The 13,432-nt window shown below is 45.3% G+C and overlaps 1 protein-coding gene across 3 annotated transcripts in view; it reads right to left on the reverse strand.

Moving 5' to 3' along the window:
- Positions 1 to 13,432, reverse strand: part of HACE1 (HECT domain and ankyrin repeat containing E3 ubiquitin protein ligase 1) — a 113,419-nt gene that overhangs the window by 12,641 nt on the left and 87,346 nt on the right. For all 3 annotated transcript variants that reach the window (XM_040428806.1, XM_040428805.1, XM_040428807.1), the window contains exon 21: positions 13,309 to 13,407. In XM_040428806.1, the coding sequence (XP_040284740.1) occupies positions 13,309 to 13,407 (99 nt within the window). The remainder of the gene's footprint in view (positions 1 to 13,308; positions 13,408 to 13,432) is intronic.

The raw sequence follows: 13,432 nt of genomic DNA on the forward strand, positions 1-13,432 counted from the left end.
GGTTGTTTGAGATGATTTAATTTATTAAGAGAAAAAAAAATATCATTTAAAAACTGCTTTTTGTGGGCGGCGTGGCCTGGTCAGGCATGTCAGCGGATGCAGATCTTAAAGGCTCCCATCCTGCTTCCCTATTATCATACAGCATCCCAAGTCTGCAGCGTTACTATTCATCTATACGGACACACGGGCGGCTTCCCCATACCTTACGGCTCCCTCCAGTGCCGAAATGACACATACAGGCAAGAAGGAGAAGGAGAAAAGTGAGGTCGGGACTCCAGCAACTCAGAGTCAAGATGGCGCCGTGGCGGAGGTCGCGGCCCGCCTGGGTAGATATGCATGTTCTTCATCTGTGCCCCCTCCGACCCCATCGGTCCACAATCCTATACACCCCTTAGGGGAGCCCACACCAGCCACTACAGGAAGTGCTGTACAGTCCAACATGGCCTCCAAAATGGCGGCGAAGCAAGTAACGGGGGGGCAAGATATGCAGGGAGGTGCCCCACAATCTGAGGCACCAGCTACACCGATTGAGTTGGAGAACTCTGTTGCTCCTGGAGATGAGCCCACTATCAAGGATATCTTTAACGCTGTGAAACATTGCAGCAGCTCACTACATATTCTTAATACCAATATGGGCAGCTTAGAGGAAAATGTCTCCCTCATCAGGCAAGTAAATGAGAGGATCAAAGAGGTGGAGTGAGCACTATTGAAGATCAGCTACCCCCAGTGAAGAGACCTTGGCAGAATTATTCATAATGTGTCTTTATTGATGTCCAAAACCGACGACCTAGAGAATAGGACACGCAGAAATAATCTCAGGGTGATTGGGGTCCATGAAAAGACTGAGGGAACTGACCCAGTGGTGTTTTTTGAAGATTGGCTGACCCTTAAATTTGGCAAGGACTCTCTATCACGTGTGTTTGCCATTGAAAGAGAACATAGGGTGCCATTCCGTGCTCCGCCACCGCCCCGGTGGCGGAGCACGGAATGGCACCCTATGTTCTCTTTCAATGGCAAACACACGTGATAGAGAGTCCTTGCCAAATTTAAGGGTCAGCCAATCTTCAAAAAACACCACTGGGTCAGTTCCCTCAGTCTTTTCATGGACCCCAATCACCCTGAGATTATTTCTGCGTGTCCTATTCTCTAGGTCGTCGGTTTTGGACATCAATAAAGACACATTATGAATAATTCTGCCAAGGTCTCTTCACTGGGGGTAGTTGATCTTCAATAGTGCTCACTCCACCTCTTTGATCCCCCCCCCCCATATCCAATTTTAATATCCGGCCAAGCTGCGAGTGGTGGCGCATGGAGAAGTCTGCATATTCGAGACACCGATGGATGCGGCGCAGTGGGTGGAAACCAATGAACGCTCTCTTAAAGCTTCAGTGAACACTGGATGAATATGTCTCCTAGAAGCTCCCGGAACTCGGGTGGATCCTGCCCGGGTCGAGGATCGTGCCTGATAAGTGCAATATATAGATTTTTTTTCTCTTGTCTTATCACTGTGGTTTATCTTTGCAATACTATATTTGTATAAAATTGTACCAATGCCTATTACTGGTTCGCAAGAGATAGGATAATTTTGCTAGAATATATATGTTTGCCTTAGTCTATTCTGGCCGTATTATGGGGCAAGATTTGCCTAACTATTGCACATTGCAGACTCTAATATATAGGAGGCATGTTAGAGGAGCAAATTTGCTTACTGTTTATTCAAAATATGTTTTTAATAGTTTTTTTACTATGCCAGTTTTTTACTATGCCACTCGTCTCATATAGATCCTATGGGTAGATATGTGTGCCTGCATTGTGCCTGTTATCACTCCTCCTTTGTCCTGGTGGAGGTATATATTCCTCCTCCCTATATTGGCGGAGTGCTGAAGGAGATAACGGCATATGTTGAGGAGCTCCCTCCATGTCCCATTTTAATAGTAGGTGATTTTAACCACTTCAGCCCCCAGTGCTTAAACACCCTGAAAGACCAGGCCACTTTTTACACTTCTGACCTACACTACTTTCACCGTTTATTGCTCGGTCATGCAACTTACCACCCAAATGAATTTTACCTCCTTTTCTTCTCACTAATAGAGCTTTCATTTGGTGGTATTTCATTGCTGCTGACATTTTTACTTTTTTTGTTATTAATCGAAATTTAACGATTTTTTTGCAAAAAAATGACATTTTTCACTTTCAGTTGTAAAATTTTGCAAAAAAAACGAGATCCATATAGAAATTTTGCTCTAAATTTATAGTTCTACATGTCTTTGATAAAAAAAAAATGTTTGGGTAAAAAAAAAATGGTTTGGGTAAAAGTTATAGCGTTTACAAACTATGGTACAAAAATGTGAATTTCCGCTTTTTGAAGCAGCTCTGACTTTCTGAGCACCTGTCATGTTTCCTGAGGTTCTACAATGGCCAGACAGTACAAACACCCCACAAATGACCCCATTTCGGAAAGTACACACCCTAAGGTATTCGCTGATGGGCATAGTGAGTTCATAGAACTTTTTATTTTTTGTCACAAGTTAGTGGAAAATGATGATTTTTTTTTTTTCTTACAAAGTCTCATATTCCACTAACTTGTGACAAAAAATAAAAACTTCTATGAACTCACTATGCCCATCACGAAATACCTTGGGGTCTCTTCTTTCCAAAATGGGGTCACTTGTGGGGTAGTTATACTGCCCTGGCATTCTAGGGGCCCAAATGTGTGGTAAGGAGTTTGAAATCAAATTCTGAAAAAAATGACCTGTCAAATCCGAAAGGTGCTCTTTGGAATATGGGCCCCTTTGCCCACCTAGGCTGCAAAAAAGTGTCACACATCTGGTATCTCTGTATTCAGTAGAAGTTGGGGAATGTGTTTTGGGGTGTCATTTTACATATACCCATGCTGGGTGAGAGAAATATCTTGGCAAAAGACAACTTTTCCCATTTTTTTATACAAAGTTGGCATTTGACCAAGATATTTATCTCACCCAGCATGGGTATATATAAAATGACACCCCAAAACACATTCCCCACCTTCTCCTGAGTACGGAGATACCAGATGTGTGACACTTTTTTGCAGCCTAGGTGGGCAAAGGGGCCCATATTCCAAAGAGCACCTTTCGGATTTGACAGGTCATTTTTTTCAGAATTTGATTTCAAACTCCTTACCACACATTTGGGCCCCTAGAATGCCAGGGCAGTATAACTACCCCACAAGTGACCCCATTTTGGAAAAAAAGACACCCCAAGGTATTCCGTGAGGGGCATGGCGAGTTCCTAGAATTTTTTATTTTTTGTCACAAGTTAGTGGAAAATGATGATTTTTTTTTTTTCATACAAAGTCTCATATTCCACTAACTTGTGACAAAAAATAAAAACTTCCATGAACTCACTATGCCCATCAGCGAATACCTTGGGGTCTCTTCTTTCCAAAATGGGGTCACTTGTGGGGTAGTTATACTGCCCTGGCATTCTAGGGGCCCAAATGTGTGGTAAGGAGTTTGAAATCAAATTCAGTAAAAAATGACCTATGAAATCCAAAAGGTGCTCTTTGGAATGTGGGCCCCTTTGCCCACCTAGGCTGCAAAAAAGTGTCACACATCTGGTATCCCCGTACTCAGGAGAAGTTGAGGAATGTGTTTTGGGGTGTCTTTTTACATATACCCATGCTGGGTGAGATAAATATCTTGGTCAAATGCCAACTTTGTATAAAAAAATGGGAAAAGTTGTCTTTTGCCAAGATATTTCTCTCACCCAGCATGGGTATATGTAAAATGACACCCCAAAACACATTCCCCACCTTCTCCTGAGTACGGAGATACCAGATGTGTGACACTTTTTTGCAGCCTAGGTGGGCAAAGGGGCCCATATTCCAAAGAGCACCTTTCGGATTTGACAGGTCATTTTTTTCAGAATTTGATTTCAAACTCCTTACCACACATTTGGGCCCCTAGAATGCCAGGGCAGTATAACTACCCCACAAGTGACCCCATTTTGGAAAGAAGAGACCCCAAGGTATTCGCTGATGGGCATAGTGAGTTCATGGAAATTTTTATTTTTTGTCACAAGTTAGTGGAATATGAGACTTTGTATGAAAAAAAAAAAAAAAAAAAAAAATCATCATTTTCCACTAACTTGTGACAAAAAAGAAAAAATTCTAGGAACTTGCCATGCCCCTCACGGAATACCTTGGGGTGTATTCTTTCCAAAATGGGGTCACTTGTGGGGTAGTTATACTGCCCTGGCATTTTCCAGGGGCCCTAATGTCTGGTAAGTAGGTAAATGACCTGTGAAATCCGAAAGGTGCTCTTTGGAATGTGGGCCCCTTTGCCCACCTAGGCTGCAAAAAAGTGTCACACATCTGGTATCTCCGTACTCAGGAGAAGGTGGGGAATGTGTTTTGGGGTGTCATTTTACATATACCCATGCTGGGTGAGAGAAATATCTTGGCAAAAGACAACTTTTCCCATTTTTTTTATACAAAGTTGGCATTTGACCAAGATATTTCTCTCACCCAGCATGGGTATATGTAAAATGACACTCCAAAACATATTCCCCAACTTCTGCTGAATACGGAGATACCACATGTGTGACACTTTTTTGCAGCCTAGGTGGGCAAAGGTGCCCAAATTCCTTTTAGGAGGGCATTTTTAGACATTTGGATACCAGACTTCTTCTCACGCTTTGGGGCCCCTAAAATGCCAGGGCAGTATAAATACCCCACATGTGACCCCATTTTGGAAAGAAGACACCCCAAGGTATTCAATGAGGGGCATGGCGAGTTCATTGAAAAAAAAATTTTTGGCACAAGTTAGCGGAAATAGATTTTTTTGATTTTGTTCTCACAAAGTCTCCCTTTCCGCTAACTTGGGACAAAAATTTCAATCTTTCATGGACTCAATATGCCCCTCAGCGAATACCTTGGGGTGTCTTCTTTCCAAAATGGTGTTATTTGTGGGGTGTTTGTACTGCCCTGGCATTTGAGGGTCTCCGCAATCATTACATGTATGCCCAGCATTAGGAGTTTCTGCTATTCTCCTTATATTGAGCATACGGGTAATGAGATTTTTTTTTTCCGTTCAGCCTCTGGGCTGAAAGAAAAAAATGAACGGCACAGATTTCTTCATTCGCATCGATCAATGTGGATGAAAAAATCTCTGCCAAAAAAAGAAAAAGGAGGGGAAAGGCGTCTGCCAGGACATAGGAGCTCCGCCCAACATCCATACCCACTTCAGCTCGTATGCCCTGGCAAACCAGATTTCTCCATTCACATCAATCGATGTGGATGAATAAATCATTGCCGGGATTTTTTTTTTTATATATACAAAGTGTTTGCCAAAGTATATGAACACCGCCACCTCCTCAGCTCATATGCCTCGGCAAACGTATCTTTTACTGCAGAGGAGAAATCTCGTCTTGCAGCGCCGCATACACCGACTTGCGTGTAATCTGACAGCAGCGCAATGCTTCTGTCCGAATGCACATCAGTGCTGCAGCTAGTCGATCGGTTGGTCCACCTGAAAGGTAAAAAAAACAAAACAAAAAAGAAAAAACCAGGCCGCAAAGCAATAACTTTATTAACTGTTGAACAGAACATAGAAACTTTTTTTAAACTTTTTTAACTGAACATTTAACTTTTTTACTTACCGGTATTTTTTTTTTTGTTTAGTTTTTTTTACCTTTTATAGAACAAACCTCTCCTTCCCCATGGGACAATGTGCAAAGCGCAAATCGCCCAAAGATGTGGCGAAGTACGTTATGCACTTTATCCCAGGTGAAAGGAGAGGTTTGCAGCAGCTGTGAGTGAATGGGCCCTAATAGCCCTGTGTGCCTGTCCTGGTGAGATGTGATCCCTATGCTAGGTGTACCTGTGTGTGGTACTTCCGGAAACACTCTCCATAGCATAGGGCAGGGTGGTCAGCACAGTCAGGACAGAAATAGCGGGTGTCACGCCTTATTGCACTCCTGCTACAGACACGACATCTTTTTCGGGGTGACGGTTGGGTTGAGGTACCAGGAACGACACTGGGGAAATGTCGCTCGTGTAGACGGCTAACTACACTGGTGGATGGGGCCACGGAACCTCCTGGGTAAAGGAGGTTCTCGATGATCTCTTCCTGGAATTTGAGGAAGGATCCTGTTCTCCCAGCCTTACTGTAGAGAACAAAACTATTGTAGAGCGCCAATTGAATTAAATATACAGACACCTTCTTATACCAGCGTCTGGTTCTGCGGGAAACTAAATACGGAGACAACATCTGGTCATTGAAGTCCACCCCTCCCATGAGCGCATTATAGTCGTGGACACAGAGGGGCTTTTCAATGACACGGGTTGCTCGCTCAATTTGGATTGTCGTGTCTGCGTGAATGGAGGAGAGCATGTAAACGTCACGCTTGTCTCTCCATTTCACCGCGAGCAGTTCTTCGTTACACAAGGCAGCCCTCTGCCCCCTTGCAAGACGGGTGGTTACAAGCTGTTGGGGGAAGCCCACGCGACTAGTTCGCGCGGTGCCACAGGCGCAAATCCGTTCTAGAAACAAATGCCTAAAGAGGGCCACACTTGTGTAGAAATTGTCCACATAAAGATGGTACCCCTTGCCGAATAAGGGTGACACCAAGTCCCAGACTGTCTTCCCACTGCTCCCCAGGTAGTCAGGGCAACCGACCGGCTCCAGGGTCTGATCTTTTCCCTCATAGATCCGAAATTTGTGGGTATAGCCTGTGGCCCTTTCACAGAGCTTATACAATTTGACCCCATACCGGGCACGCTTGCTTGGGATGTATTGTTTGAAGCCAAGGCGCCCGGTAAAATGTATTAGGGACTCGTCTACGCAGATGTTTTGCTCAGGGGTATACAAATCTGCAAATTTCAGGTTGAAATGGTCTATGAGGGGCCGAATTTTGTGGAGCCGGTCAAAAGCAGGGTGGCCTCTGGGACGGGAGGTGGTATTGTCGCTAAAATGCAGAAAACGTAGGATGGTCTCAAATCGTGTCCTGGACATAGCAGCAGAGAACATGGGCATGTGATGAATTGGGTGCGTTGACCAATATGACCGCAATTCATGCTTTTTTGTCAGGCCCATGTTGAGGAGAAGGCCCAAAAAAATTTTAAGTTCGGAAACTTGGACTGGTTTCCACCGGAAAGGCTGGGCATAATAGCTTCCCGGGTTAGCGGTTATAAATTGTGTGGCATACTGGTTGGTCTCTGCCACGACTAAGTCCAAGAGCTCCGCAGTCAAGAACAGCTCAAAAAATCCCAGGGCCGAACCGATTTGAGCCGTCTCAACCCGAACTCCAGACTGGGCGGTGAAAGGGGGAACTACTGGTGCGGCTGAAGTTGGTGACTGCCAATCAGGATTTGCCAGCACCTCAGGGACTCTAGGGGCTCTACGGGCCTGTCTTTGCGGTGGCTGCGACGGGGTAACTATTGCACGTGCCACCGTACCAGCTTCAACTGCCCTTCTGGTGCTCGCTACTTCACCATGTTGTACGGCAGTGCTGGTACTAGGTCCAGGAAGGGCTGCGCTGCTGGTGTATGCCTCACCACGTGATCCGGCAGCGACAGCCCCACTCTGCTGCTCTTGAAGCGGATCCTGCGTAACCTGTGGTCTAGCGACATGGGGCCGGGTACGCCTGGTGCTGCCAGGGACCTCAACCTCCTCGTCCGAACTTTGGGTCAGAGAGCCACTGCTTTCTACAGGTTCATATTCTGACCCGCTAGATTCGTCAGATGAGGGTTCCCACTCCTCATCCGACTGGGTCAGAATCCTGTAGGCCTCTTCAGAAGAATACCCCCTGTTTGACATTTTGGACTACTAAATTTAGGGGTATTCCCTGAGACTACCCAAGAAAAAAAGCAAACCTGTCTTACAAAGGGGAGGCTAGCGAAGTACCGGAGGCTGCTGCGGTTGATAAAAAATATCAAAACTGATTTTTTTATCGCCGCAGTGCGTGTAAAATGAATGTGCAGTGATCAAAAAATATATATTTTTTGTCACTGCGGTGGGGCGGGCATGGGTGAACGCACGTGTGGGCGACCGATCAGGCCTGATCGGGCAAACACTGCGTTTTGGGTGGAGGGCGAGCTAAGGTGACACTAATACTATTATAGATCTGACCGTGATCAGTTTTGATCACTTACAGATACTATAAAAGTACAAATGCTGATTAGCGATACGCTAAACAGCGAATAAAAGTGACTGCGGTGCGGTGGGGTGGGCGCTAACTGACGCTAACTACCTAACCAAGGGGCCTAAACTATCCCTAAAACCTAACAGCCAATACCAGTGAAAAAAAAAAAGTGACAGTTTACACTGATCACTTTTTTTCCTTTCACTAGTGATTGACAGGGGCGATCAAAGGGGTGATCAAAGGGTTAATTGGGGTGCAGGTGGGTGATCTGGGGCTAAGGTGTAGTGTTGGTGTACTCACAGTTCAGTCTGCTCCTGTGCTGGATCCAACCGACGAAAAGGACCAGCACAGGAGCAGACAAGCCATATAACAGATCATATTTACTAATATGATCTGTTATATGACTTTGGATTGGATTTTTTGAAAATCGCCAGCCTGCCAGCCAATGATCGTTGCTGGCAGGCTGGTGACGAAATACTTCTTTTAATTTTGCCGGCCCGCGATGCGCATGCGCGGGCCGGCTTTGAGCGAAATCTCGCGTCTCGCGAGATGACGCGTATATGCGTGACTCTGCGCAGCGCTGCCACCTCCGGAAAGCAATCCTGCGTTAGGCGGTCCGGAGGTGGTTAATATTTGTCCATCTGCAAAGTTGGACAGGATAGGAGGGTCGAGACACTAATTTTGCCAATGTACTACGAGAGCTGGATCTACATGATATCTGGCAAGTAAGGAACCCGAATATACCCCAGCTCTCCTGTTTTCCTAGCTTTTACTATTCACTCTCTAGGATTGACCTGGCTATAGGACCCCAGATATGCTGTCTTTGGTGGTGGATGCTGCCTATCTGCCGAGAAGTATATCTGACCATTCCCCTATACAGGTAGCGCTCTAGTTAGGTGTAAGGAGACCTTTTGGAGTGGGTACGTGGAGGTTTAACCCTTTATGGCTGCAGCTGGTGGATGGGGGAGGGGGGGTGTCACGGAGGAGATCCGGGTATTCTTTACTAACAATACAGGGACGGCACCTATGGGAGTAGTGTGGGATGCATGCAAGGCATTTATCCATGGATTATACACTGCTCAAAAAAATAAAGGGAACACTTAAACAACACAATGTAACTCCAAGTCAATCACACTTCTGTGAAATCAAACTGTCCACTTAGGAAGCAACACTGAGTGACAATCAATTTCACATGCTGTTGTGCAAATGGGATAGACAACAGGTGGAAATTATAGGCAATTAGCAAGACACCCCCAATAAAGGAGTGGTTCTGCAGGTGGTGACCCCAGACCACTTCTCAGTTCCTATGCTTCCTGGCTGATGTTTTTGTCACTTTTGAATGCTGGCGGTGCTTTCACTCTAGTGGTAGCATGAGACGGAGTCTACAACCCACACAAGTGGCTCAGGTAGTGCAGCTTATCCAGGATGGCACATCAATGCAAGCTGTGGCAAGAAGGTTTGCTGTGTCTGTCAGCGTAGTGTCCAGAGCATGGAGGCGCTACCAGGAGACAGGCCAGTACATCAGGAGACGTGGAGGAGGCCGTAGGAGGTCAACAAGCCAGCAGCAGGACCGCTACCTCCGCCTTTGTGCAAGGAGGAACAGGAGGAGCACTGCCAGAGCCCTGCAAAATGACCTCCAGCAGGCCACAAATGTGCATGTGTCTGCTCAAACGGTCAGAAACAGACTCCATGAGGGCCCGACGTCCACAGGTAGGGGTTCTGCTTACAGCCCAACACCATGCACAACGTTTGGCATTTGCCAGAGAACACCAAGATTGGCAAATTCGCCACTGGCTATTTCTTAACATTCAGAGGCGGTCAGAATTGGCAGGAGCTCAGGCCATATTATCCCTGCATGCTAGCAAAACCTTTGATAGTGTCTAATGGAAATATCTATCGGAAAAACACGTGTCCCTGTATGCAGACAACATGCTCATATATGTGGGAGATGTGGAAGGCCCATAATGTCCCTTAAACAATATTTTGGAGACAGGTCTGTTCTTCGCATAAATTGGGACAAGTTCATTCTGTTTCCGTTAGACCCGGCCCCTGCTGGCCTCTCCCTCTTGTCCACCCAGCTACAAGTTGCCGGCAACTTCAAGTATTTGGGAATTGTGGTTTCATCAAACATTGGTTATTACGTGAAAAATAATATAGATCCACTCCTTAACAAAATGTCGGAAAAAAATCAATGCGTGGTGTAAACTACCAATGTCTAAAATAGGTAGAAGTAATCTCCTTAAGCCTTGGCATAAGAACCATTTTATGTATGTTCTACCTAGTTCCCCTGTGTGGATTCCACAACGGATCTTTTTTAGAATACAAAGTCTGTTTAGAAGCCTGATATGGCACAAAAAACGGGCCAGGATCCGGTTGGATACTTTACAGAGAGGGAAAGATGCAGGGGGGGTCTCTCTATTCCTAATCCATGGCTGTATTTTATTTCCTCACAGAAGCAGAAGCTGAGGGGATGGAGGAGGACTCCTGGAGATAACTCATCTGCGTGGCTGATAGCACACATCATAGAAAATGATTCTCCTGTAGCCCTATTGCCCTATAGCGGTCTCTCTGACAAGTTGATGGGACATCCTACACTCAACTTGATACATAAGGTTCGGCATAGGTGTCGTGCCTTGCTGTCGATACAGGGCTTCACTCAGGTCACTCCTCTATGGAGAAATCCTCAGTTATCTGAAATATTTTGCCTGGAAGGGTTATCTCTTTGGGAACGGAAGGTATGAGGTTTTTGTATCAGCTGCAAAGAGATGGTGTGTTTAAATCATTTGAGCAATTCAAAGATGAGTTTGCCCTCCCCCATACTATCTTTTATGAATTTTTGCAGTTAAAACACGCATTCCAAGCTCAGGCAAAGTTTGTGTCGCTAACATACATAACAGTCCCACTGTTACAACAGATTCTCACCAGCAACTCCTCGAGTGGAGTAATATCATCCATATATAGGAGCCTGTTTGTGAAATCTGTGAAACAGGATTCCTGAGTGGTCAAACAAAAATGGGAGGGGGAGGTTGGTTCTACCTCAGAGGAACAATGGAAAGCAGTATTGGCACTGACACCTCAGTTATCATTGTGTGAGGGCCAACGAATGTCCCAATTATTCCTTGTTCACCGGGTGTATTGGACTCCATCCTTTCTGTTCAAGATCGGGGTTAGGAACGATGCCTCCTGCCCTAGATGTGGGGAGAGTCCTGTGTCCCTGCTACACGTTCTGGGAGTGTACGGAGCTTAGGACTTTTTGGACAGGCGTGCTAACTTGTACTAAAGACGCATATCAAATTGCAGTCCCGTCTGGTCCGAGGGCATGTTTGTTGGGAATATTGGACATTAAAAAACGAAATTTTCGGAAATTAATTGCTAAATACTGGCTTAGACCCCGGGCCCCATTTGGGGCAGAATTTTTGAACAGAATGGCCGAGATCCTTCACCTGGAAAAAAAGTGTATATGCTAAAAGGCAATGCTTAGCAAAGTTAACCAAGATTTGGGACAAATGGGTAGAATATAGGACCATGGCGATATAGCTTGGCTTATGGATCTTTTGGCTGTGTTGGGAGGAGTGGCCATACACGAGACCGGAACTGGACTAGGCAATTGTGATGGGTGACCCGGAGAGAAGGAGCTTAGTGAATAGTTTATCTTAGAAAGGATAGGTCTGGAGCTTATAGGTAGAGTCAGCAATATCTTTCTCGGTGCTCTGACACATTATGCCTATATTAGTGGTGCTGTGCCATTCTCATCGCTGGATGGGGGGTGGTTTATCTAATATTAATATGTACTATAGTTGAAGGGTATTTCTCTGTATCATGTACTTTGCGTATCGAAAGTTGGATGCGATATAAGTCCAATGGGAATGTATGTACCCCTTCATGTATGTACCCCTTTCCTGTCTTCTATATATACATTGGGGGAAAATTGTTAAAAAAATCTGATTTAAAAATAAAAATGCATTTTTTCAGGTTCTTTGTCTGATATTCAAAAGCGTATAAGAAATCTCTAATGGGGAAAATACATTTTCCCAGCACTATATCTCGCTCTATCCCGTTTAGAGGGGTTTCTTAGTATTTGAGGCCGGGTTCACATCTGTGCTGTGAACGGCGGCACTGTAATCCGGTCACTGTATCTGGCATGCATGCCGGCTTTCAGCCGGGCAAAAACATGCTACACGCAACATTTTTTGTTCGGCCAAAGGTCGGCATATATGCTGGAAAGCAGCCGGATTACAACCGGATCACATTACAGGGAATGGGGATCCGGCGGTGCACGCTGGTATCCGGCTAAGCCGCATACTGTGAATTCCAGCAGTCTGTTTCTCCACCGGAACAGACTGCCAGAGTTCACAGCGCAGATGTGAACCCAGCCTTGAAACAGTTTTAAACTTTAAGCCTGCTGTACCGGCCTATACAGGCGCCCTGGCTCTCTTCACTGGTTTTTCAGTCCTGTCTGTAAAGTTCTAGATGGATGGGGTCAGCCAATGACTGAGCTCAGTGGTGACATATCCCCAGGTGGCATGTCGCTGCTGTGTCACGTGAAGCTTCGGGACACATCACTGCTGAGGCCAGTCATTGGCTTCAGTTATGGACGTTGCCCTGTCCATCCGGAACTTTACAGACGGGGACTAAAAAAGACTGCAGAGGAGAACTGGAACGTGGGGCTTTAATAATGGTGAGCAGAAAAACTCCATGGAGATGTTGCCACTGGCCAGATGTAAGCCCTGTACCACAGTGGTCCAAGGCAACAGTGATATTGAGCCACAATGCTGTAATATCTGAGCCAAAATTATACAGTGGTAAGAAAACAATAACTGGTCAGAAAGGAACACGGAGAGACATAATACTGACATAGGATGCCGCCAACCAGCAGGAATTAATTTAGGACACACTGGTCGTGAATAAGGTTCCGGGACTGAACCGAAACATTGGCTGTGTTTTACTTGTACTAACTGGATGGAAATAACTAACTGTAACTTACCTAAAGTTTGAGTGCCATGGTTCTTTGACAAAATTTATATGGTGAAATGTACCTACCGCTGAGCACCAACACTGAATGTCAGAGTGCCCACCATTTTCTAAACAAATCTGATATTGATTGCCTATCCTAAAGCTAAGCCATCAATATTCAAAACCTGGAATATCTCTTTAAACAAATACATACCTGTTCACTGAAACATTTACCTTAATTACTTGATCTTCTGTATCATATCCACTGGTATATTCTGTATTCTTCATCCAATCATTCACATCTATTTCTGGCATGCCGGACAGAAGAAGTTCCTTAAGATTACAAAATCATCAACTG

The sequence above is a fragment of the Bufo bufo genome, chromosome 4 (assembly GCF_905171765.1).
Source record: "Bufo bufo chromosome 4, aBufBuf1.1, whole genome shotgun sequence".
NCBI classification, from domain to species: domain Eukaryota; kingdom Metazoa; phylum Chordata; class Amphibia; order Anura; family Bufonidae; genus Bufo; species Bufo bufo.